At 37.6% G+C, this 27,958-nt stretch overlaps 1 protein-coding gene and 1 long non-coding RNA gene across 5 annotated transcripts in view; one reads left to right on the forward strand and one right to left on the reverse strand.

Annotated features, from left to right (window-relative positions):
• SSH2 (slingshot protein phosphatase 2) overlaps positions 1-27,958 on the forward strand; it is a 239,099-nt gene that overhangs the window by 43,593 nt on the left and 167,548 nt on the right. For 2 of the 4 annotated variants that reach the window (XM_032848455.1, XM_032848454.1), the window contains exon 2: positions 11,904-11,984. The exons of the other annotated variants lie outside the window; for them this stretch is intronic. In XM_032848455.1, the coding sequence (XP_032704346.1) occupies positions 11,904-11,984 (81 nt within the window). The remainder of the gene's footprint in view (positions 1-11,903; positions 11,985-27,958) is intronic. 4 annotated transcript variants of the gene reach the window in all.
• Positions 976-27,915, reverse strand: LOC116861682. Its single transcript, XR_004381526.1, has 3 exons — positions 27,810-27,915; positions 20,319-20,427; positions 976-1,200 (listed from the first exon to the last, which is right to left on the reverse strand). It is a non-coding gene; the product is annotated as an uncharacterized LOC116861682 (long non-coding RNA).

Consider the following 27,958-nt stretch of genomic DNA (forward strand, 5'->3'; position numbering starts at 1 on the left):
TCTAGAGAAAAAGCCACTGTCAAAAGCAATTTATCATTCTCTGAAAGTTTTTTTTCAGAGGAACTCCTCTCTGTGACAGTCATCAGTTTGTTCACGAGGGTCTCTACTGACCCTGGCCTGACAGAGTGGCTCTTCCCTTGCAAGTTCCAGGATTCTGCATCCTCCTTGATCCTCTCCTCTTTTGGGTCTCCAGTATCCTTGCTCTTGTTAGTTGGGAATACCGTTGACCCATGACCAATATTTGATAGGGAATCTTCTTAAAATTCTCTGGTGGAAATTGAATTTTATGTGATCACCCTGTCTCCTACCAGCATGAACGTTTCCCCAAGGAGTTTAGCAATCTCACCATCATGTCAGCCCCTGAATTGTGGGTGACTGCGGAAAAGAAGTCAGACTCGGGCAGATTCTGTAATTGGACTTTTCTCACCTTTAACAGTTTTATGAATTATAGGATTTTGAGGAGGAAGCCCTACCCCCACCAGACCCAAAACTGACTGTGATTTTTAGTACATGTTGAAAGTGGAATCAGGGAAGGAGATCTCCAGAGAGGTGTTCAGATGATATTCCCCTCAGATAGTTTTAACGGTTGGTATAACCATTTCTCCAGAGAATAGGGAGTGAATTTTCTGGAAAGATTATTCCTCAGGTTTACAGCCTTTTAGCTCCTACTGGGCAGCTTCTCTCATCATAGTCCAGGCAATTAAATCAGAAAGCAAAAATGACCTTTCTGCAGTGTGAAGAGATCATGTAGTCAAAATAGGAAATTAATTATAAGTGCAAAATCATCATTCACTTTATGCCCCATTCAGTTTGTTAGTCCTTAATTTTAAGTGTCTCTAGCCCTCCTTGCTAATCAACCTGAACTCCTCCTGTGGTAGTAGAGCTCAGTCTTTCAGTTCTCTTATTGAAGAAGGAATCAAGCTCTTTAACTACTGAGAAATAGGTCTAATCTTTGGTTCTAAGTAAAAACTTCTTTTCACAATCATCTGAAACCTGACTTGGTAATGCCTCAGGACTCTATCTCAGTAACAGCAATCTTTCTGCACTTGTCTTTCTTTCCTGGCACACATACCCAGACAATTGTCCAAGAGTCTTTTCTCTTCTTTCTTACTCAGTGTCTTCTTGTCTTCAGATTCTTGTTTTCTGAATTCCTCCAGTTTCTCTAAATAGCCTTCTCTTTGCCCTTCAAACCTGCATTCCCTGAAGGAATAACAGAGCTTCAGTTCTTTGCACATTCTACAGAAGCATACAGTGGTCATATTACGTGGTATACACATTAGTATCTCTAAAACCCAGTTTACTTCAGAGCCCAGATTCCAAACAAAGCTACACAAAAAAACATTTTTTTTTAAAGGCGTTTGTGCGGCAGGGTTTGGGGCTGATTGGTGGCCACAGTTAGCTCTCATACATTAGTCTGAAAAGGAAAACTAGAAGAATTAGAAGTCTAAGATTTTAATGACTATAAAGATAACATGTAAGATGATTTACTGCATAAATGGGGGTCAACCAGAATTATGTGTTTTCAACAAACATTAAACTTTCTGTATCTCCTTGTTTAGCTAGCCTGCTGTCAGCTCTTGAAGTTGACAGAACAGTTGTGTTTTTTGTATTTTTTTTAAACTCCTACACAGAACAGGAGGGAAGTAAGCAGCTAACTTGTTAATAGCAGAAGCCTAACCCCAAATTGAAAATAATAGATTATTTGGTTTGCCTAAAATGAGACAAACAGATAATCTCTCTATGGATTATCAGTTTTGAGCCACTTAATTAGCAACTAAACAGAAATCCAAAGTTTTCTTTTGTATTTCAAGATTCCAGATCTAGAGGTTCTGAGTTGCTGCTACTATTTTATTCTTTCTTTTTGTGAGAGTTCAGTGAGGGTTGAACACCTACCCCTGGCTTCTTTGCTTCTTCATGTGTTTATGAACTTGCTTGTTACTTGTTTATTAATTTTTTTTTCTTCTGTAGATGATTACTTTTCAGAATCCACATTGGTATCTTAGTTACCTATGTAGGCATTCATTAAATACAGGTAATGCCTCTTTATGTAAACTGAATAATCCATGTATATGAATGACTGCTTTTACGTCTCACTGGCAATTCACCACTTTCCTTTTGTTGGTTTTGCTACAGAAAGCTAGTCTAGGACTGATATGATCTCACCGTTCTGGTTCTAAAGCCATGATTTAAGTGTTATCTATAGATGCAAATACTTCAGACCAGTGTATCTCAATCCTCAGTGTTTATCAGAATCACCTGTTGAGCTTGCTAAAAACACAATTCTGGGCCATACTCCCATCCCCAATTTTCTGATTTGGTAGATCCAGGGTAGAGCCTTAGTATTTGCATTTCTAGTAAGTTCCCAAATGATGCTGTTGCTGGTAGTATGGGGACCACATTTTTAAGAATCACTGCTTAGGGATTTTTCTCCTATTTCAGAAACATGCCTTTGTAGACAGATGGTTGTATCAAAAAAAGAGAAGGGGGGAAAAAAAAACCCCAAACCTCAAGGAGATGACAGGGTTTGGTGGGCTTTTAAAAAAAATATTCAAATGATCTCTGGGTGAGGGTGTGAATTTGCTATTACAAGTAATGTAGCATTTGTATAGGCTCTGAGATACTATCATAAGTGAATATTCAAAGAATTATGAAGTAAAATCTCCAAAGCGACAAATACTCTTATATCAAGTCATTATGTTGTATACTTTAATATAATGTTATATATCAATTATATCTCAATAAAATTGGGGGAGAACTTCTAAATCTTATCACTGTTATTTGGGTTAAAAGACTTAGAAGAGGAGGGGAGGTGAAAGAATAGGGATGTTGGTATCTAGGAGGTCTCAGTTAAAATCCTTGTTTTGCCACTTACAGTTAGTGAATGATTTTACAGTGTGTAACTTCACTAGGTTGTTTTAGTATTAAATGAGATAACATGTGTGAAATGCTCTGATTATTGTATTTGTCCATGGGTGATTTTCATAGAAGTTGGTCTCCTCTGTTGCTTTATACACTGAAGAATCTTTTCTAACTCCATGGGTGATAAGTTTTATCCAAAGTCATTATTAAATAATCAGATCCCAACATTTGCAGCCCTGTGCATGGTATAGAAATATAGACAAGATATGGACCCTGTTCTCTAACCATATAAAATCTACTTAGAGAGTAAGCGTCCTTTTCCTTACCATTGAAAGTACCAAACTACTATGTTAAAAATGGGATAAACTGTGAACTTTTAAACATAAAAAGCCCAGATGTTGCCAACTGGGTGGCTCAGATGGTTGGACATCTGCCTTTGGCTCAGGTCATGATCTTGGGGTCCTGGGATCGAGTCCTGCATCGGGCTCCCTGCTGCTTGGTGGGCCTGCTTCTCCCTCTTTTCTGCCTCTCTATCGTTCATGAATTAAAAAAAAAAAAAAAAAAAAAGCCCAGAGAGGTAAGGCAGTGGCTCAATGCAGTTCTCAAGATTCTGGATTCATCTTTTCTGCTTTGCCATACTTAGCATGTTGCTTTTTGTTTTTGAGCCTCTCCTCTCAAGGTCACAAAATGGCCGTCACAACTGTAGACCTCATATCTTCGCACCACTATAGCCAAAGGCAGAGAAAGAGCAGGGTTTTTGTTGTTGTTTTTCTCAATTCCCCTTTATCAGGGCAGAAAATCTTTCCCTGGAGCAGACTTGCCCTTAGGTCCTGTTAACCAGGATTAGGATATATGACTGTGTGCTGGTCTGCAGGAAGGCTAAAAAGGCAGACATGTGGCTTTTCAGCTTCAGTGGTGGGACTGGTAGGTAGATGAGAGAGTTGAGAGATGACTGTTGGTAGACAACAGGGAGAGTCTACCAAAGGGAGCTAAGACTATGATCCATAAAGATTAGAGACAATTCTAGGCAATTTCTCATTAGGCAGAATTGTGTGCTCTAAAGCAGGCATTGGCAACCTTTTTCTGTTAAAAACCTGATAGTAAATATTTTAGGTTTTGCTGGCCAGAAATGGTCTCTGTTACATTTTCTTCCTTTTCTTTCTTTAAAAAAAAAAAAAAAAAAACCTTTAAAAATGTGAAAATCATCCTTAGTTTGTTGGCCATATGAAAAGAGGCCATATAGTTTGCCAGCTCTGCCAAGGCCATTAAGGCTCAGAGGAAAGGGAGATGAGTAAGGCTGAAGTCATCATTTTGAAGCTTCCTGAAATTCTGGAATTTGAATGGTGTTTGAAGGATGGATAAGATTTACACTGAGAAATCCTATTCCTTCTGAAGGGAAGCAGTGAGTGTAGAAACATGCCTGTGATGCTTACTATAAAATAGCTACGTGGTACCTGCAGAGTGTGAAAAGCAGCAATACCCCTGCAGGTGAGATGGGCTAAATTGCAAGCCAAAGTTAGAGAGTACTGTGGTATGAGTACCTGGACCGCGTCAGCCACTGACAAGCCAACTTTCTAAGTAGCTCTAAGAAATGAAGATGCCCTTTTGGCTTAAAGCCTCCATGCTGACTTGGAGCCTAAGGCAGACGGTGTCTCATGTAACAGTTGGCCCTTCAGTAGGAGCTGTTGCTGCTGTGACTAATTCAAGGACAGACATCATGGGTTTGGAGAAGACTGTTGGTCTCTTAACCATAGCTATACACAAAGATTATAACTCATCTTCAATTTCTGTGATTGTTATTGACAATAGGGAAGAATTGCACCAACTAGTAGTGAGTTACTCATTCACTGAACATTTATTGAATGCTTAATGTGTGCCAGGCCCTAGAGATACAAGTTGAGAAACTCAGTCTCGAGGGAGGGAAATGTATATAGAAATAATTACGATAAAGTGAGATAAGGGTTAGAAAATATGCATACAAGGAACTGTGGATGCTAAGAAGAAGGAACCACCAATTCATCCTGATTAAAGCTTTCTAGGTGACTCAGTCTAATTATTGCTGTCCTTCAGTGGCTATCCTTATTGCTGTCCTTAATACTGGCCTATTATCTTGTGGATCTGTACCATTGGTGACAAAGAGTCCTGTGTGAGATACTGTGGTTGAATCAAATCCAAATAATCATCCAGAAAAAGCAATTTCAAACATTCTACTGCTGCTACCAAGTTTTTAGGATCGTCTTTCTGTGGAAAGTATATAGCTTGTAGTGTTTGTGCTTCTCACTATATTGGTATGAATATTGGGATCTATAGAACAATTGTTTTCCCCAGTAAAATTTACAGAAAAGAAGATTCTGTGGTAGGCAGAATCATGTCCCAAAGAGTCCTCATCTTAATCAGATATGAATCTGGAAATATATTATGTTACATGATAAGGGGGGGAATTAATGTTGCAGATGGAATTAAGGTTTCCAATTAGATAGCTTTAAAATAGGCAGATTATTCTGGATTGTTGGAATGGGTGGCAGTGTAATTACCAGGGCCTTTGAAAGTAGAAGAGGGAGACAAAGAAGAGGTTGGATTGATAAAATATGAGAAAGAATCAACCCATCTTTACTGACTTTAAAATGGTGGAAGGGAGTCCACAAGCCAAGGAATGCAGGTGGTCTCTAGTTGCTGGAAAAGGCAGGGAAACAGATTCTCCCTGTATTAGTTTGTCAGGGCTGCCAAAACAAGTACCATAGACTAGTGGCTTAAACCACAGAAGTTAATTTTCTCATAGTCCTGGAAGCTAGAAGTTAGAATTTAAGGTGTTGGCAGGGTTGATTTTTTTTTTTTTTTTCCCTGAGATCTCTCTCCTTGGCTGGTAGATGTCTGTCTTATCTCTGTCTTTACATGGTCTTTCCTCTCTATGTGTCTGTGCCCTGATCTCCTCTTATAAGGATACCAGTCATATTGTATTAGGAATTAGGACCTACCCCAATAAACGTTATTTTAATTTAATCTCCTCTCTAAAGACCACATCTCGAGATACATTCACATTATGAAATTCTAGGGATTAGTGTGGGGGGAGGGAGACTGTCAAATTCACCTACATCCCCCAGAAGGAACACGGGTCTGTCACCACTTTGATTTTAGGACTCCTGACCTCTAGACTATAAAGATAATAAATTTGTGTTAAGTCCTCAAGTTTGTGGTATTTTGTTACAGCAAGTTAGAAAATGAATACAATTACAAGTAATCTGAGTCTGCTAATAGGAGAGTGATTGGAATAACAGTAATCAAAAATATTAAAATAAATATCTATTGACCAATGAATAGATAAACAAAACGTGATGTGTATGTATACAATGGAATATTATTCAGCCTTAAAAGGGAAAGAATTCTGACACATACTATGATATGTCTGAACCTTAAAGACATGCTAATTGAAATAAACCAGTCACAAAAAGACAAATACTGTGTAATATCACTTATATGAAGTATTTAGGGTAATCAAACTCATAAAATAGAAAACAGTTTTTTAATGGACATGGAGTTTTAGTTTTGCAAGATGAAAAAGTTCTGGTGATTGAACAACAATGTGAATATACTTAATACAAATGAACTCTATACTTGAAAATGGTTAAGGTTGTAAATTTTGTATTATATTATTTTAAAATACTGAAACAAAGATAGTTTTAAAAGGCAATGACAGAAAAATAAGTGTAGGGTGTGTTCATTGTATATATTGAGAGAAAGGATAGGTATATATCCTTGTATATACACATAATATCTCTGAAAAGATACCCAAGAAACTCACATAGTGATCATTTCTGGGAATGGGGTTGTGGAGAATCAGGAGGTGGGAGGGCAGGGATGGGAGGAAAACTTAATACTCCTTGACACCTTCTGAATTTTGTTTGCCACATGCATATATTAGGTATTGAAATCATGGTCAAGCTCATAGACACAGAGAACAGATTGGAGGCTGCCAGAGGTGGAGGAAAGCATGGGTAAAATGGGTAAAGGGAGTCAAAAAGCAAAAACTTCCAGTTATAAAAGTAAGTAAGTCATGGGGATGTAATGGAAGGAAGGAAGAAGGGAGGAAAGAAGGGAGGAAAAATTTTTAAATGTGTAATTGGGGTTAGGGACTGCAAAGAAGGTTATTTCACTTAGGTCATCATTAGGCTGTGAAATCACTTTGTCAATCCAGGTACATGTAAGTGTCAGGATAAGTAAGACCTGCTTCTTGCCTTGGCCTTTAAGGGGTTAAAAGCTTAGTCCCAGAGTGTACACTAGGCTTTAAGGTACACACATATTTTTTGGTTTGGTGTCTATTAGTTTATTGTCAAATTCTCTAGTTTTGTTTTGTTTTAAGAACAGCTGAAATGTGTTCACTTAGAACGCCCCCCCCCCAAAAAAAAGTTGGGAGAAAATATAAATGAAGAAATAGGGAGATGCAACATGGGGGGGTTGGGGGGTAGGAAAAGAATAAATGAATCAAGATGGGATCAGGAGGGAGACAAGTCATAAGAGACTCTTAATGTCACAAAACAAATTGAGGGTGGTTGGGGGGGAGGAGGGGAGGGAGAGGGTGGTGGGGTTATGGACATTGGGGAGGGTATGTGCTTTGGTGAGTGCTGTGAAGTGTGTAAACCTGGCAATTTACAGACGTGTACCCCTGGGGCTAATAACACATTATATGTTTATAAAAATTTTTTTTAATTAAAAAAATAAATAAAAGACATGTAACAGTGTTTTCTGCTTCTTAAAATCATATAAACTATAACAAGAATAAAAGACACGTAACAGTAGCAACAGGTTTTGACACTTGCAAGATTATTTCTTAAGACTTCTACTTGCAAATTGTTAGGTAACTGCACAAGTTAGATTTTAACACTCTTCAAAACATCCTTCTTAGCACATGAGTCCTTGCATCATACATACCATATAAAGATTGCAACATTTTATTACTATAATTGTTGCTTAGAAGCTGTTCTGGATTGAGACTTCTTTTATATATGGATGTATTTTCCTTAGCAGCAATCTTAGCCCCTGTTTTTCTCCAAGCAATACTTAGCCAAAGGAGCCTATTTCCACAGAGCTATATCCTTATTTTTGTGGCTTTTGCATCCATAAAAAACAAAAACAATTCTGGAAACTGTTTGGTTTTCTTTCCCTTTTTGTTTAGAGTTTTACTGTAGCTAATTCAGCACCCAGAAAATTGCTTAATTCATATTAAGGGTATGATAAATTTTAACGAATGACTCATCGTGAGCTCAATACTTCAGGGTTATATAGGAATACAAAGTTGTCTCTAGAAGTGAAACACAATTTTATAGAAGCAAAATTTCCCTAGATAGCAGAAGTTTCTTTGAAAGAGAATTTAATGCAAATTTATAAGCCTTTTACATCTAGTTGAGAGATTATTATTACTATCATATTACTAAGAACAGCAGCAGCAGCAGTAGTAACGTCAGTAGGCAACTCATGCTAAGTGCTTTTCCCAGATTATCTCGAATGTAATCTTTCCATTGACCCTATTAGATAGATGCCATTATTGTGCCTATATTTATGGGTCAGGAAATTCAGCTTAGAGAGATTAAGTAATATGTTCAATATCACATGGCTGGTAGGTGGCAGAACCAGGATATGAACTTAATTTAGTTAAGATTTGGACTTGGCACTTCTGAAGCAAAAATATGACTTTGACATTATCCTCTTCAAAATTCCTACTGAAATGGCTAAAGGGACGTTTAAGAAGGGAGGAAGGAGGGAAAGAAGCAAAAGAAAAGAGAATTGGTATCTGCATTACAAAGTGGGATCCTCAGGCTAGAAGAAATACTGGAAGGTTTAGTTCAATATGAAATTCAGTTACGGCCAAGTTGAGCTGAGGGCCTACCAACTTGAGTACTACGTATATATTAAAGCCCACCTAAGGAGTGAATAAAAGAAGCATCTTATATTCCTACTTTACTAAAAACATTAATTTGATCAAATACTTTTTAGCATCCATTTAGATAATCTTAGAGTTTTTCTCATTTGACTTAATGTGCTAAGTTATATTAATAGAATTCCTACATATTTGTTCATTCTTGGAATAAGTTCTTCATAGGTATAAGCAGGATAGTTCATGCTGCAGAACCCAGGAACAATTCAGGAACTGGAATTACCAAATACCCCAGAAAGCAGAGAAAAGAACTTGAAATATCTTTTGTCTTCCTTTGGATTAGAATTTAATTTGGAACTAAATATGTTGTTTGCAAATAAATACTTGTTCCATGAACCAATTATTTTTAATGCTATGAGCACACGTAAATTGATACCTTATATCTTAATGAATTAAATTGCAATTAATAAGTATGCAATAAAATCTTAAAGTAACTTTAGGAGTGCAAGTCATTACAGGACCTCCTTTTTAGAAGCTATTTTAAAAGAACTCAGGTAAACATGCTGAAATATTTACTGGAATGAAAATTTTAAAATCTTAACTAGTATAATTTGGATTAATTGTATACACTGGGGCAGTGACAAGCCACTTTTGATATGCTTAATATTATCTATGTTATCATCTGTTGTGATATGAGAATTTGGGAGAATTGAAAGCAGTTTTTATCTCTGCCTTATTAATTCCTTCAGATATTTAATTTATTTTTTTATTATGCCTTTAGCTTTTCTGATATGACTTTTAGAACTAAGTCTTCAACTATTTTGTATACTTTTGAATACTTTTTAAATTTTGAATACTTTTAAAAAACACAAATGGAAAGTAAATGTTTTTTCCCAGGTCTGTGTGTCTCAGTTGACTAAGGGTCTGACCCTTGATTTTGGCTCAGGTCATGATCACAGGGTCATGAAATTGCACACTGGGCTCCATGCTCAGTGAGGAGTCAGCTTGAGATTCTCTCCCATCCCCACACTAAAATAAATAAATCTTTTTAAGAAGACGTTCTTATTTTCTCTCCCCCCCCAAATCGCAAGGGTATAAGAAATAAAGAGATTTTGCATATGCAGGATTTAAAAAGTGATTTTAAATATTTGGTTTTTCTGTTTATTTTCTAAAAGAGGAAGAGGGAGGGATAATGGAAGATGAGAGTTGGTTGTAAGAAGGAAAAACCAAAGTAGGCAAAGGATCAGGATAGGAAAAAAGAAGGAAATAAACCAGGAGAAGGCAGTTATCAGGAATAGTAACTCTGAGCTTTACTTCTTTCATTTATTTGCACTCTAAAACTCTTAATTCTCTGCAGGTATTCAATGGGTTGAGACATAGTTTCAGCTTTGAAAAATCAAAGTAAGAGTCAACTAGGATAGCCAGAGTAGATATATATGATTAAGTTTCAGCCAGTAGTAGTGAGAAGTTTTTTTTGTCATTAAGAGCTTTATTGAGATATAATTGATAAACAAAAAACTGCACATAGTTTATATATACAGTTTGATGAGTTTGGACATATGCACACACCTGTGAAACCATCACTATAACCATCACTAAACCTATGTTTAGTTCATTTTGAACCTCCAGAAATTTCCTTGTGCCTCTTTGCATTTTTGTTGTTGTTGTTGTCTATTTGTTTTGTGGTAAGAATATTTAACATGAGATCTGCCCTCCTAACAAATTTTAAATGCACAATAGAGTATTATTGTTAACAGTAGACACTGTGTGGCACAGCGGATCTCCATAACTTTTTCATCTTACAATACTGAAACTTTATATCCATTAAACAAAAATCTCCCTTAGCGACCCCCCACCCCCGCCCCAACAACTACCTTTCTACTCTCTGCTACTGTGAGTTTGATTATTTTGGACACCTCAAATAAGTGGAATCATGTAGTATTCATCCTTCTGTGACTGGCTTATTTCACTTAGGACTTCCTTTTTCAGGCTGAATAATATTCCATTGTATGTATATATCACTTTTTTTTTTAAGATTTTATTTATTTATTTGACAGACAGATCACAAGTAGGCAGAGAGGCAGGCAGAGAGAGAGAAGGGAGGAAGCAGGCTCCCCGCTGAGCAGAGAGCCCGATGCAGGGCTCGATTCCAGGACCCTGGGATCATGACCTGAGCCGAAGGCAGAGGCTTTAACCCACTGAGCCACCCAGGCGCCCCTATATATCACTTTTTCTTTAACCATTTGTTTATTGTTGGACATCTGGGTTGATTCCATTATCTTGGCTATTGTAAATAATGCTGCAACAAACATGAGAGTACAAACACTTCTTCTAGATCCTGATTTCAGTTCTTTTGGATTTATATCCAGAAGTGGGATTGCTGGATAATATGATAGTGAGAAGTTTTGATGACATAAACATCTACATCTCTATGCAGGGACAGCTCAGTTTCCAGCAGCTGTTACTCAAATAGCAGACATTTGGATGGGACTTAATGGGTCAGAGTTAGAGCTTTTTTTCTTCTCTTTTGTGGTGGTGTTAGTCATAAGGGAAAAATACTCTAGTGTTACCAGCTAATTGTTTCACTTCTTTGTCTCCTTTTCCTTATCGGTCTTCTAGACAGATTTTGAAAAAGAGATTGGATAGTGGAAGAAAGGTTTTAAATTGTTTTCTGGCATCTGTCAGGGGGACTTGGGCAGGGCATATCTTTTGGCTGTTCTTATAAACACTTGTTAGCAGAGGGCTAATGAGGCTAGTGGTTAGATACCCCAGTCGTGTCCTATGTTATATTCTAAAGCCTGACTCTAAACAATCAAATCAAATATGTACCTTTGGATCTGAGGATAAATGAGCACAAACCTACCCCATTCTGAGAAGTATACAGAGTACATACTATACAGGGTTAGTAGCACCATCTTTGCAGAAACGGACACCCCATTGCCCAAATTGGAAATCATGGAAGATGCTTCAGCTAATCAAACATTTTTCAATCAATTTTCCAGTCACCTAACCAATCAACTTGTTGGCTGTATTCTCTCCAACATAGCCGTCACTAATCGGAATTGCAACTTCTCACCTCTGAGCTAACATGACTCAGTGATTTTTGCTGGCTTTTCCCTCATGCTCATGGCCCCCGTTCATTTGGATCTCTGAAATGATATTGTTTATATTACAGAGCTCTCATTTGGAAGACAGTGAATCAGCAGTGTTACTTTGCTGTGAATGTGAAGAATCAGATATCTTTAGTGGTTCCAATGTACGTAGGTATATGTTTTTATACAGCCTTTGGTATTTCAGGTGAGCTTTTTGGGTAAATTTGGCTCTTAAATGCAACTGAGATAGTGCCTATTATTTCATCTATTTGGCATCACTCAGTCAAATACATAGTCTGTGAAAGCAAATATAAATGACTTAGAACGAACGTCTTTATAAATAATATGACATATATGGATGCATAATCATCTCTACTCAAGAGGTATCTATGAAATAGAGAAATGTTGTGTCCTGGAACTTTAGAGTGCATTCTCCCTCAATAAAAAATGATTGTTTTGTGGGTTTGTACATTTTTAAATTGTCAGTAGTTTCCCTTTCCTCATAGCAACTGCTTGGTATTGGTGCTGCCACTGGACCTTTATTCTCCATGTACATAGACCTAACACATCCTGGCTGTTGATATTTTAAGCTAAATAATGTTATAATTACCAAGTCATTTCAAATGTGGAGCTATCTAACTACTATGTTGTAAGTATGTTATAAATTTGTTTATCTTACCTGATCCCCAACATAATTTCTTAATATCTTTTCCAACAGGATAACTGCGTTTGCTCTAGCCATGGCTAAAACTAGGTTCTGCAAACCTTGATGATAAAATCTGGATTCTATTTTGAGATGTTTACTGTACATCGTAGGCATTCTGTAAATATTGTTAAAGTTTCACCAGCTGAAACTCTGTCTCTGGAAGTAAGCTGTGCCTCTTAAGTATATCATTATAGTACTGCCAACTCGTAAACTGTCTTCTTTACTTCACCTTCATTGAACAAAGAAAGTGATCACTGTTTGAGGACCTCATTCAACTATTACATTGACTTGCCTGGTTGCTTTTCACTCATCATTGACGATGAGTATGGAATGGCAGGAAGTTCGTTATTGTGACTCACTCACTAATAGCTGGAGCTATGCTCCTTTCCTAGTGCTTGAGAACATTAACTGAGGAATTCACATGAACACTCATTTATTATCAACGTTTTGCAGATGACAGACTGAGGGTGAAAAGGCTATATTCTTCCCGATATTGTATGATAAGCAGGAGCAGTGCTGACGTCAGATCTCCGCTGCCACCCATCAGTGATCTCATTATCAGCAGACAGCATCATCATTGATGAAATACATACAAAGCCTCTTTATATAGTTTCCTCAAGATTTATTATTTTGTTCAGTGTGCACTGGCATCTTCTGGATTAGACTGGCTTATTTTTTTGACTGATTTTGTCTTAAAGAGGCCAGTGCATGAAAATCTGTATGAAGAATATTTTTATGAAGTTGTACACACAGGGAGGAAAGATGACTCTTTTAATGGTTTCTGAGAAACAATTAGTAGGGTACTTGCATTTGCAGATTATTCTGGATTGCTTTATTTTATTGCCAGAGCTTTTATTCATTTAAGTTAGGTTTGTTGTCTTTTCCTCTTCATAAGACAAAAATGGTTACATGTACTGGCTGGCTTCTAAAAAGTATTGGATTCTCCTCCTGTTTTGTTGCTTGGGGAGTACTTCCTATATGTTTTTTTCCCTTAGCTCCCCCATCCCCACCCTCAAAAGAGTTTGAAGAGCTCATTCCCAGTGTGAAGGCTTAAACTTGAAAACAAAATTGTTTGGAGAGTAAACTAATAGAAATCCCCAGTTTGAATTTTCTTCAAAGGAAATGGTATGATAACTATTTGAGGAAGGAAATGTATCCAAAGGAATGGATCTTGATAACTATTTGATAATAGAAGTTCACTTTTGTAAAAAAGAGTAGGAGGCAAAGTCAGTCACTGAAGAATTTTCTCTTCAATCTGAGGATAGAAAAATTATGAACTTCGGTTGGCTATATTTATTAATTCATTCATTCATTCATTCATTCATTCATTCATTATCCAAGCATTGATTGACTGTCATGTACCAATTGCTGGTCCCAGGGCTATGGAAATTAGGTGTAAAGTATAGAATCTACCCTAACAGCAAACGTTCAGCTATACGATGAATGAAGTCTGAAGATGTAACATAAAACATGGTGGCTATAGTTGATAACATTGCGTTTTATAATTGATATTGCTAAAAAAGCAGAACTTAAATGTTCTTATACACAAAGAAGATAAATATGAGAAGTAATGAATATATTAAGTAACCAGATGGGGGGAATGTTTTCATAATGTATATGGATGTCAAATCACCATGATGTACACTTTAAAATCTTAACAATTTCATTTGTCAGTTATACCTCAATAAAGCTGATTTTTTTTTTGGTAATTTACCCTTAGGAGAATTGTATACTCTATGCTTAAACAAGTTCATTTTATGGATATTCATGGAAAGCCATGAAAAGGAGAGGAGAAAATAATTTATCTGCCGTATTTGGGGAGAAGAAAAGAAATATGTGGATGAGTGGAAGGAAACTTGGCTAAAGGCAAAGAAGGGGTAGCTCTCTCTGGAAGAGGGCTAACTCCCTTAGATCTCCTGGGGCTTTCTTGGAAGAGAGGGGAGGAGTGTAGAAAGGCTTCTGCCTCTTCTCTGGTCCTTTTCAGCTTCCATGGAAAGCTTCCATGGAAACCAGATAAAGGATAGAAGCAGTTTCTTGTTCCCTTTGCTGTGCACAGGGTTGTTGGATGCCTCCATAATGAGAAAAGGGACTGGTCTGCCTCAGAGTAGGATGACTGGCAAAGGTCACAGAGGAAGAAGATACTGGCCCTAGCTGCAGGAGTTTCACTTCGGCTTCAGATAGGAAAGAATGGAGGCATTCCTGACTAAAGCAGGTTGGGGTACTGGTGGCTGCAGTAGCCACTGGCACTCCTGAGTGTCCTCTCCACTACCCATCCCCATACCTGTTGCTGTCCTGCCTTAAAGGAGAAAAAGCTCTGTGTGAGCTGGAGTTCCAATTATCATGTTTGTGGGAGTTCAACTAGAAACAAGTGGATTCATTACTATTGCAGGGTTATATCTTCCCCAGCCTGGAGGTCAGGAAATTCTTGTTACATTAGTTTATTTCCTATAAATACAGCAATTTCTTTCTCTCCTTTCCCTGCTTATCTGACCCCACTCCCACCCTACCAAACAGGAGGGACACATGTAGGTGGTCATACTCTTTTTGTGGTCTGTTTCATTCCTTTGCTTGGATATTAAATCCTTGCAGGGAATGCATTTTCCTTCCATGTAATCAAAACATTTTGTTTGATTAGCCCAGTGAAAGGAAGGAGTGTTAGCCTTTTGTTATTAAAGAAAGAAAAAAAGAAAAGCCTACCCGTTAATCAAATATGGAGAAAGCAGACAGAAAGGAAAACCTAAAATGTAAGAATTATTTGGTTTAGCATACTTTACATTTTTAATTTTTTTTATTAATTTCATTTAGCCAGTATATAGTACATCATCAGTTTTTGATGTAGGGTTCAGTGATTCATTAGTTGTGTATAACACCCAGTGCTCTTTACATTTTTTTAAAGATGTTTTTTATTTATTTGACAGAGATCAAAAGTAGGCAGAGCGGCAGGCGGGGGGGCGGGGGAGGTGAGGAGGAGCAGGCTCCCCGCCCAGCAGAGAGCCAGATGCGGGGCTCAATCCCAGGACCCCGAGACCATGACCTGAGCCAGAGGCAGAGGCTTTAACCCACTGAGCCACGCAGGCGCCCCCTTTACATTTTTGACTGTAGATTCTTTTCTAGGGCAGGACAGGTGTCTCAGAACATAGCAGTATCCTTTTAGATGGTAACTTCTGTGGAAGTTTTCAGGTGTAGTCATTTTGTGGAGTGGATTCGAGAATGGCTTTGGAGAGAGAGAATGTTTAACCTCACTTAGTTTAAGATAAAGGATTTAAGAATTGTAAAAAGTTATTAGTGTTAAGATAAGCAAGCCCTAATTCAAGGCCTGCTGTTGAGTAGCCAGCCTATCTATGGGTTCAAAATAGAAGGGACTTTAATCTTTAGAATTCTTCTGAAGCAGCTTGTTTTTCTTGTATATTTTAAGTCTTGGAATGTGGTATATGGGATGATCAAAACAATGATTTATTAGCTCAGAAAGTAAAACTATATATTTTTTTTAAGATTTTTTTTTATTTATTTGACAGACAGAGATCACAAGTATGCAGAGAGGCAGGCAGAGAGAGATGAGGAAACAGGCTCCCTGGCTGAGCAGAGAGCCCGATGCGGGGCTCGATCCCAGGACTCTGGGATCATGACCAGAGCTGAAGGCAGAGGCTTTAACCCACTGAGCCATCCAGGTGCCCCGTAAAACTATATTTAAAAGGGAAAACTGCTATTGTCATTAAATCTACTTCTGTAAGACTCTAGAGATTGTGAACAGACACACTGAACTGGGTGTTGTGGATCAACCTACCGATACAATGATAACCAGAGTAGCAGGCAAGAAGGTGGTGATGGTATGGAGGCCGACAGTATGCGCATCTGGTCATTTCTGATTATTTGTATTTACCTTCTTTCATTCAGCTCTTAGCACTGTATTTTTTCCCTCTTTTCAGGCTCATTTGCAGAGATATCGTTTCACTGGACAACATACACAAATAAAAAGGGAAAAAATGAAAATTTGTTGCTAAGAAGATGTGAGTTTTATTATGCGTTCCAAATGACCAATTAGCCAGCAGGAAACAGCTGTCCACCAGATCTGAGGATTATTTGAATTCTTCTGCATCACCTCTGCTGCATAGCAGAGCAATTTCTGATTAGGGCATCTGGTCAGAGAGTGGGATAAAAGTGTTGCCGGTGGAAAAACATAGTTATTTTTCCCTTGGAAGGAGTCTGATTTAAATGAATAAATTGAGTTTGGTTTGGTTTGGGTTTTTTTTGGGGGGGGTGGTTGTTTTTTTTGCAAGTGAAACTGCGGGTAAAATTTAAAACAGATTAGATATAGATGTATAGATTATAGATATTTCAGAGCTGACCAAAAGAAGGTAAACACTGCATTGGAGTATAAGATATTTCTATTTTTCATGAACTAAGTTTATAATGAATGAGTTTCTACAAAATACGAAATTACAAAGGACAATGTAGCAAGTGATCATGAAACAGCTTGCAAGTATAGAGTATAAAACTGTAATGAAATATTTTCCAAAGGTGACCCACCTACAAAACAATTACATTAAAATGATGTACACATTTAAACAGATATCCATTAAGCTATCACATGAATAGCTTAATTAATCATTATAAAAAGAAAAAACTCACTGCTTTCTCTGGAAAAGGAGAGTCACACCATAAGCAGAAGAAATTCGAACAAGAATTCGCAAAAGATTATCATGGGTATGAGTAAATGAATGACTTGGAATGACCTCTATTGTGGTCACCATTACTGAAGAAATGACACAGAGATCTACCTCCTATGATGTCAAACTTATTTTTCTTCGTTCCAGAGTAAGATATAATCAGAAAGCAAAGCTTAACTGTTTTATCTTAGAATAACAACTGAAAAACAATTTTCAACTTTTCTTTTAAAAAATCTTACCCTCGGGGTTGCCTGGGTGGCTCAGTGGGTTAAAGCCTCTGCCTTCTGCTCGGGTCATGATCCCAGGGTCCTGGGATCGAGTCCCGAATCGGGCTCTGCTCAGCAGGGAGCCTGCTTCCTCTCTCTCTGCCTGCCTCTCTGCCTACTTGTGATCTCTGTCTGTCAAATAAATAAATAAAATCTTTAAAAATAAAAAAAATTAAAAATTAAAAAATCTTACCCTCTTGAGCGACTTATCTGCGGAAAAATGAGATTTGTAGTAATCTTGGGTATACAAAGCCTATTTTACGAATTACCCTTATCATTTAACCCACTAGTTCTCATGGTGTCTGCACATTAGAATCACCTGGTGAACTTTTAAAATAATTTAATGAGAGTCTCACCCAGTCCAGTTAAACCAGGATCTCTGTGAGTGGGACCCAGGTATAGGTATTTTTTTAAGTGATCTCAGGATTATTCTAATGTGAGTGAGGGATTAAGAACGACTGTTTTAACTAGCTATGCTAATTTTTACACCACCTGAAGCAGAGCTCCAGTTTGCAATGTCTGTAACATATTTCCTTGAAGAATGGACAAAATAAGACATCGACCAGAATCCTAAGAGTTGACTTTGCATTTGATGACTCAGTTACAATGCATTTAACTTTTTTTATTCAGTGAAATTCCTTGGCTAGGCTTCTGTTAAAAGAGGAGCGAGATACTGAAATTTGGTGATCCAAATCCTCAGTGAACCTGTGTCAATTAAGGACCAGGTTTCCCATGAAGTTATGAAGACTTATTCTTCCTGTGTCAGTAACGCTGGGAGCTAGCATAAACACAAAATATTAAAGATCACCTTCAGACTTTGTATATTGTATTTTTTTGAAATAAAATATACATATAGAGAAGCGCATTTATCTTGCACTTTTATGTATATCTTAAAGAATTTTCACATACATCAAAAAACTGTGTAACCCATACCTAGATCAAGAAATTGAATATTACCACTCCCCTCCACCAATTCCCCCTTTTGCCAACACCCCCCTTTCTCCCTTTTAATCACTATTCACCTTCCCAGCCATCATCACCCTCAACCCACAAGGTAACCACTATCATGAATTCTTGACCATATGATTTTGATGTGAGCATGTGCCTGTGCTCTTTAGATGACCTCTTTGGCCCCCAGAATCAGGGCTTAGCATCATGAAATAAAGAGCTCAGGTGCAAGGTTCAGACAACCTGGGTCAGAGTCCCAGCTCCACTACTTCCTGGCTTTGTGACTTCACTTCTGTAAGCCTCACTTCCCAATCTGTAAAATGGGGATAATCATAATACCTGTCTCAAAGAGTTGTTAGAATTAAATGTAAGGTACTTAGAGGGCCTGGCACATTTTCTGTGCTACATAGAGAGCAGGGGCAGATGTAGGATTCCCTGGTGTCACCAGTTCTTCCATAGAGCCAGGACAGTGCCACTGTTGTCCATGGGCACAATTTAAGTTTATTGTCCAACTCTGTAGGGGAGGAGGAGGAAAAAATGGACATCTTGACCATCTTTTCTTTACTATCCTTTATTTGCCTTGTGGCATGAGTAACTTGCGGCCACTTCTAAAATATATTATTTAGGGGTGCCTGAGTGGCACACATGGTTAAGCCTCTGACTCTTGGTTTCAGTTCAGGGCATGATCACAGGGTCGTGAGATCAAATCCAGCGTTGGGCTCCATGCTCAGCATGGATTCTAATTAAGACTCTCTGCCTCTCCCTGCTGCACACGCTCACATGCGCGCGCACGCTCTCTCTCTCTCTCCGATAAATATTTTAAAAATAAATAAAATATATTATTTAAATTTGTAAAATGGTCATTGAAGGGCCAGAAATGTTTTCTTATACATTCTTGTATTCTCCACAGTGCCTAGCGTAGTGATTTGCAAGTTGCAGATATTTAATGCCTTGGGTAGCGGAATCTAAAAATGATGCTTCGGGCACACCATGCTTTCCCCTGTGCTAGATTTATATTGGTTCAACTTCTGGTCCTTCTTTTGACCAGAGACATATTTTGGAGATACTTGGCACAAGGATACATAATGTAGCAGTGAAACGATCGCAGGCAGACACCAAGAGGTTGGCCTGATTTATAAAATGAACCAAATAAAAGCTCCGACGAGCTGAGTTATCCTGCTTTCATAATCTGAGGCAGGACCTGTTTAGGTGTACTTGTCCCTTATTTTGGTTTAGGAAAGCAAGAAAATAAGAAGATGGCATGACTTACAGTTGTTTTTTTTTTTTTAATTAATAAAATTATACAGACTACAAACTTTTTTTTTTTTTAAAGATTTTATTTATTTATTTGATTGAGAGAGAGCACAAGTAGGCAGAGGAGCAGGCAGAGGGAGAGGGAGAAGCAGACTTCCCGCCGAGCAGGGAGCCTGATGCAGGGCTCGATCCCAGGACCCTGGGATCATGACCCCAGCCGAAGGCAGATGCTTAATGACTGAGCTACCCATGTGCCCCCAGACTTTTTTTTAGATTGTAGTTTGGAAATAATTTACCCTTTGAAAGGTGAGCAAGGCAGTCTATTTAGCACTTATTATTTGCCAGACATTCTAGGTGATTTTCATACAAGTTAGTGTTGGATCCAAGTCTTTGAGGTTAAATACTTTTAGTATTTACCATTTAAAGCTGAAGAAACAGAGGCTTACCAGAGGTATGTGACCATGCTGGTAGTGACAGCTGAGTCTGCCTGACACTCTGAGCTTTTATCCTTATGCTGTATTGCCTTTGTCCTTGAATGGAATTATTGTTATTCTGGTGCTAGGAGATCGGGGGCAAATGGAATAGTGGTTCTCAGCTCTGTTTTTGCAATCAAATAATCTGTGGAGCTTTTTGAACATAGAGAGACTCAAATCTCACCTTAGCAACTTCCGCATTCAGTGGGTCTTGGACATCTTTATTCTTTACAGAGATCCATATAGGTGGTACTTCATGCAGCCAATGTTGAGAATCATGGTTCTTAGAAATTCTCTAGGGAGGAATTATAAGATTACAGATCTGGGGGCATCTGAAGACTGAATTTAGGATATTTTAAAGACACACTGTTGACAGAAGTTTAGGGAAAGAGGAGGTAGCTTAGTAACAATCAAGTTATGTTGCAACAGGTTAGGTAGTACATATCACCAGCAATTGGATATATCACTGGAATATTTTATAGCCAGATTAATTCTTCATTCTTTCTATGAATTTCTGGAGTGCTGCCACTGTTGTACTCTAGCACAATCCTTCACAACCCTAATTTGCTTTCCCAAGTATCTTCTTACTCGGTGGTTGGGGTGAAGTCCTAATGAATTTGCAATTTCAGACTATTAGGCAAGAACTGCTAACCCTGGAGAGAGAAGTGGGTGGCCCTGATTAAGACAAATGTCATGGGAGAGTTGTAAATTTAACAAACTCTTAATCTTAATGGATCCTATCTTCTGAATTCCTCCTAATGCCTTTTGTTTGTTTTGTGTAATTTTACAGCATACTTTGGCAGTAGAGAAGGGTTAGTAACTTTTCCTTTCACTTTACAGTTAGGAAAATTGAGCTAGAAAGGCCATGCTAAGAACTATAACTAAAATAATGGCTAACATTTGTTGAACCCTAACCATGTTCCTGATTCTGTAGGAAATGTTTCTACATGTGTTATCTCATACTACATTTCTGATATGAATAATGTTTTAGGGATAATGAAAGTGAGCTCATTTATTCTAGTTATTTGAGTCTACTCTTTGGCAGGTACCATGCTAGACAATGAGTATCCGGTGGTGAACAAGTCAAATCCCATCCTTAATGGAACTTACAAGGGAACATACTTAATAAAAAATAAGTATTTAATTGTAAAATGTGACAGTGCAATGAAAAATACAAATGAGGAAATAATAATAATAATAATAATAATAACAAGGCAGAATAGCCATTTAGATAAAGGATGATCAAAGGGCCTCTCTAAGGGTGATATTTTAGTTCAGAATAGTTCAGGGATTTGCTTAGTGTCACACATCTATTAAGTAGTGAAGTTCAAGTCTGATTTCCAAGTCTCTGCTCAGTAAGCTATACTGCCTGTCAGATATGTGCTTGGAATCTACCCCAGGCTTGTGACTCTCCTGTTTGGTTTGACAAGCATTCCTATCATGGCACTGTACCAAATTTCCAGAAGCATCATAAAATTTATGATTATGTAATTATAATAATAATTCTTTACTCCTAAAATGCCCTAGAAGGCAGCAAGGAGAAGGGGTATTAAAAATATTGCAAGCAGTATATGAATTTCAGCAAATGAGAGAGAGACATAGCCCCAAAGATCTGGAAATCTCTACTATAACTGTACTAGGTACATTTGCATGAGGAAGTGCTCTCTTGGCATGCATGGGCTGGAACAGGAATTTCCACTTTGGATCAACATCGTATTTCCTGGCCTTACGTGAACTTAAAGAACTTGAAGGGCTGATCCAGGAGCCAAGCAGAAGACATCTAAAGGAAGAAGCTGACTGAGAAATGTTACATGGTGGCTAGAACCTCAAGATACTTGGGAAAAATGTTGGAAGGAAGGGACACTCTGCTCTTGGGAAGGGAAGGAATGAAGTAAACAGTGAAATACAGCCTTGAATTTAAATGCTGCTGTCTTCTTTTCACTCTACTGCGATGTTTAATTTGCCAAGTTACTTTCTCAGAATTTTCCAGCAGAGTCCTCTTAATTCCCCCTTTGCTCCAGAAGAATTTGTCCACTTACTCTTTTTCCTCCCAGGAAATAACCAATTCTTAGGCTTGTCAGATTCTGTAGAAGTATGATGCATATTCTTAAACCCTGGATTATGAGCCTAACTGTAGATTTGAATAGTGCTAGTATAAATTAATGTTTGCAAAAGATCTGTGCATGATATTCATGTATATATCTCAACTTGCTGATTATATTGGTTATATTATAAATCCTGGCCATCTAACAGTTCAGTCAAAAGTTATAATAATGTCCAAACTCTTTGACATAGAAATCTAATTCTTGAAAACTTCTTCTAAAGAAATTATTTTAAAAGAATAGTACTAAAATTTTAATGAATATATTTGATAATAGGAGAAAAAGAATGGTTAAGTAAACTAGGGTAATATTAACTCTGAAGACTTTAGACACAAAACCCAGAGACCATAAAAGAAAACATTAATAAATTCAAATACATAAAGCCAAAAATTCTACTTTAAAATATCCTATAAACAAAGTCACAAGACAACACGTTGGAAAAAGCTTTTCAACACATGTGATAAAGAGCTAATTTCTATAGTACATAATGTGCTCTACATTTTTTTTAAAGATCAGAAACCTAACAGAACAATGTGCAAAAGAAATTAACAGACTTTCACAGAAAGATATACAAGTGGCTCTTCACCATGTGCAAAAACATTCCGTAGTCCTCTTAACCAATACCATTATTTACCCATCAGATTGGCAAAGATCAAAAAAATGTGATCTTGTGTTGTACTGGCAGGGACAGAGGGGAAGCAGCAATGCTATATATTGTTGGTGGACTGTAAATTAGAATGACCTCTTTGGAGGACGTTTTGGAAATCTCTTTCAAAATTCTGTATGTCCATAGCATTTGCTCAAGAAATTTCATTAGGAATTTATCCTCCAGAAATTTTCCTATATATGTGAAATTTCATATCTACAAGGATATTCATTACAAAATCATTTGTAATAGTGAAAATTTCAGAATATCCTAGATGTCCCATCAGGGTGTTTCCATATGAATTACTATGGAATTATCTCCTGTTGTTAAAATACCAAGCACATGACTCTTGATTTCTGCTCAGGTCATGATCTCAGGGTCCTGGGATCAAGCCCTGAGTCAGGCTCCACGCTCACTGGGGAGTCTCCTTAAGGATTCGCTCTCTTTCCCTCTCCCTATACCCCTCCCCATCTCTATCTTTTTTTCAAATAAATAAATCTTAAAAAAAAAAACCCATGATGCAAATCAGTATGTGTGTATCATTTGTATGAAAAAAAAAATTAGAGGGAAAAGAATATATTTAGATCTTTAAATATGCCTAGATTGTATCTGGTAATATATATAAAAATTAGAAAGAGCAGTTGTCTTTAGGGAGAAGCACTTGTTGGCTCAGGGAACAGGTGTGAGATGGAGACTTATTTAATGTTTATCATATTACCCTTTTTTGAATTGTGTACCATATGCATGTGTTACCTCCTTTAAAAAAAATACTAAAATAAGGCACCTGGGTGGCTCAATTGGTTAAGGGACTGCCTTCAGCTCAAGTCATGATCCTGGAGTCCCAGGATTGAGTCCCGCACTGGGCTCCCTGCCCAGCAGGGAGTCTGCTTCACCCTCTTACCCTTCCCTCTCTCATCCTTTCTCTATCTCATATAAATAAATAAAATCTATAAAAGATTTAAAAAAATTAGGGCGCCTGGGTGGCTCAGTGGGTTAAGCCACTGCCTTCGGCTCAGGTCATGATCTCAGGGTCCTGGGATCAAGTCCCGCATTGGGCTCTCTGCCCAGCAGGGAGCCTGCTTCCCTCTCTCTCTCTCTCTGCCTGCCTCTCTGCCTACTTATGATCTCTATCTGTCAAATAAATAAATAATAAAAAAATCTAAAATAAAATATTTAAAAAATTAAAAATACTAAAATAATTAAAAAGAGGGGTAGAACAGAATTTCATAGTCACCATTCATTCATTCCACAATTGTCTTAAAAGAAAGAAGAGGGGGCATGCCTGGGTGGCTCATTCGTTAAGTGTTTGCCTTCAGCTCAGCTCATGATCCCAGGTTTCTGGGATCAAGCCCCGCATCAGGCTCCCTGCTCCTCAGGAAGCCTGCTTCTCCTTCTCCCACTCCCTCTGCTTGTGTTCCCTCTCTCACTGTGTTTCTCTCTGTCAAGTAAATAAAATCTTAAAAAAAAAATAAAGAAGACAATCGCTTTCCTTAACTTGCCCACAGCCTAGAAAAGGAGACATATCTAAATGAGATTATTGGGGTGCCGGGGTGGCTCCATGGGTTAAAGCCTCTGTCTTCAGCTCAGGTCATGATTCCAGGGTCCTAGGAGCGAGCCCCTCATCAGGCTCTCTGCTCAGCAGGGAGCCTGCTTCCTCCTCTCTCTCTGCCTGCCTCTCTGCCTACTTATAGATAAATAAATAAATAAATAAATAATCTGTCAAATAAATAAATAATCTTAAATTAAAAAATTAAAAATTTAAATAAGATTATTAAAGTGTAGTGTAAGTGGAATAATGGAGATGGGTGTGCTAGGTACAATGTGGCCCAAGGAGAGAATAATTCTTTCCTTTGCTTGGTATGACAAGTTTAAAAATGAACAAAATTTGGGGTGCCTGGCTGGCTCAGTCTATGAATCATGTGACTTGATCTCAGGGTTATAAGTTCAAACCCCATGTTGGGGGTAGAGATTACTTAAAAATAAAACAATCTTTTAAAATAAAAATTAACAAAATTTACATGTATACTCTGTAACTATGTAAAAACTATATAAATAAATACCAAAAAGAGGAATTAAAACACACAGAAAAAGCCTTAAATATAAGGAGTTTCATTCAAATGGTAAGGATATGAAGGGCTTTTGGAATATCACAGTTGTCTTTTCCATATTTTAAAGACAGTGGGTTTTTTAAAATTTACTTTAGATTTTTAAAAATCAAGTAATCCAGTACCTAGCTAAGCTAGGGTCTCTAGAGTCTTTTACTTGTAGTCTTAAAGATGAGAGGATAGGAAATACTCTATTTGCCCTAAATTAATATGTGGGATAAAAAGACTCTTTATCATATGCACCTTTTACCTTTCTGCTCCATTTAAGCCTGAATCTCTCCGGGCTAATGTGAGGAGCCTTGGAACTGATTAGTGTACAATTTATATCAGTGAAAGTTCTCAGTGATCTTTATGGGGGGTGGGGGTGTCTTTTCAATTTTTGGTATATAACTTTTTTTATTTTTTCCCTTCTCAAAGAGCTTCTTTAACACTAGCAGACCTCCACCAGGGCCATTTTTAGATGTCTTAAAAGTGAACTACAGAGCAGTCAGGACTATATTAAGCAATTCTGGAACTCAGAATTTATGGCCCTTCCTTTTATGAGCTACATATAACAAGTAAATACCAATTAAAAGCCACATAATCAAATATGATGTTGCTGTGTCATAATAATTTAAATTCTACCATGTGAGTTAGGTCCAGGTCTTATAATCAGCTCCATCTCTCATTAAGTATATTTTAAAGCACTACTGCTTCATTTTCTTCTTCATTCATTTCCTTCTTCATTTCCACTGGTCTGGTTCTATGGCTCGACCTTGAACTATTTAAACTGGCTTAACCTGGAACAGCACTAGGTACAATACCAAAAGTGGAGCAGAACTGGCCTTGGTACTTCCTTCTCTGACTATAGTCACACTTCTTTGCCTGACCCCTGTACCTTAGTTTCCATTTCTTGTGTATATGGTTACTTTTCTCTCATTATTCTTTCAGCCAACAAATATGTACAGAATACTTCCTATATGCTAGACAGTGTGCTGGTTGTGGAGCTATAGTGATGCTTAAGACAAACATGGTTCCTCCCTTTGAAACTTACATTCTAGTAGAAAAAGTGGCATTAAACAGCTAATTAGGCACTGAATTTTTAAATTATAATTGTGATGGATTCTGAACAGAGTAAAATACACCAAACTGTGAGAATCTAGCAGTCTGGGACCTGACCTCCTTAAGGGTTAGTGGTCAAAAGAGGGTTTCCTCGGGAAACTAGTGTTTTGAGTTCTGCTCTAAAAGATGAGTCAAAGTTAGCTAGAGAGTTGGGTGGGGAAGGAAATACTTAACAGATGAGGAAACCTATGGCATATTCAAGGAACCAAAAGAAGGTCAGTAAAGTTGGAACACAGAAGATAAGGGAGGAAATAATTCAAGATGATGCTAGTGAAGTCAGCAAAGGCCAGCTGGTAAAGACTCTTGTTAGCTAAGTTAAGGATCTCAGTATTTATTCCCTGGACAGTAGGAAGCCATTGGAAAGTTCAGCTGGGGAGTGAACCAGTTAACATTTTAAAAAGATCTGCCTGGCTGTACTCTTGAGAATGTACAGAAAAACAAAGTCCCAGCTGTCTATAGCATTTTGTTTTTCTGTGATTTGATTTGATTAACTCGTTTGTTGGGGGATGGAACTCTTCATAAGAAGAAAGTTGATAAAAAGTCAGTATGGTGTAGTGGTGAAGAGTGTCTGACCCTGGATAAGTTGCTTTCCATCTCTAAGTCTCAATTTTCTCATCCGAAGAATGGAGATAATAAATAGTATACCTGCCTTGTGGGTTTATTGTAAAGATTAAATGAGATAATGTCTGCTAACACTTAGATTAAGGCCTGGCATATTGTAAACCTGTAATAAATGTTAGCCACTGTTATAATTTAGCAGCCTTGCAAAAAGGTTCATCTGTTCCTCTGAGAACCACCCACTCTTGGTGGTCCATGAAGCAGCTTTCCATCCAAAAGTCACATGTGGATTTGCCTATTCATCACCACTGGACTGTAGGAATCTGGCCTAGTCAACTGGTAAGGAAACATCATGCTTATGGTTTGCTTTTACAAATGTCATTTGAAGATGATGGAAATGGAGGCTGAAGAGTGGTTGTTTGCTTTAATCCTAGCTATGGTTTTGCTTTGAAGCTGGCTTTTCCACAAATACCAGTGATAGGGTCTGACACAGGAAACTCAACAGAATGTAGTTAGTTGCTTGGAAACATCTGTATTTCTTTGTTTCCCACAATGCTAGGTAACCAGTGTGTGTAATTAGACTGCTGAGCAAAGCTTCAGGTTGATCAAGGTTAATTGTTGACAGTATTTGAGATGTTAATAATGTCTCCCCCAAAACTGTTTTTCCAAAATAGATTGTTCCAGCACCACAAAAGAATTAAATGCCATTGATTTCTTCATTCAGTGAGGTGTAATTCTAGGCCTGGAAACTGGAATCTTCCAATTTAATATTTTCTAAGAAATTAGTACACAGAAAATGTGTTTTCTCTTTCACTTTAAAGTTTGCCGTTCTCACTGCCTGACTTTTGCTATCTTTAGCCTGTTCTCTAAAATTATACATTTCTGCCTATGATCCATTTTGTGAAACTAGGGAGAGTGGCTAAAGCATGTCATTTTTCCTAAGAATCCTGGGGAGTTTGGAGTAGATGGGAATCTATTCTAAAAGTTTACAGTGAATCCAGACCCTGCCCAGAAAGTCTTTGTTTTATGTCTAAATTTGCCTTCTAGCTTGAGAACATAGGAGGGCAAGATTTTTGAAGGGAGTTTTGTTGCCAAGTGCTACAAAAAAAATTGAACATTTCTTATGCAGTCAATGAGAGTTCACTGCAATCAAGTTTACTTACTGAATTTGTCAAAGACTTCCTGTGGCGAGATGGTTCACAGATGGTGAATAATTCCATTTTAAAAATGAAAGTGAGCTTTGTTTCTCATGCCTTCTCTTGTCCAATGTGGTGGCTCTACCTGCGTAGCTTTTTTTTTTTTTTTTTTTTCC

This window comes from Lontra canadensis, unplaced genomic scaffold (assembly GCF_010015895.1).
Source record: "Lontra canadensis isolate GAN:19392208 unplaced genomic scaffold, GSC_riverotter_1.0 scaffold204, whole genome shotgun sequence".
In the NCBI taxonomy this organism is placed as follows: Eukaryota; Metazoa; Chordata; class Mammalia; order Carnivora; family Mustelidae; genus Lontra; species Lontra canadensis.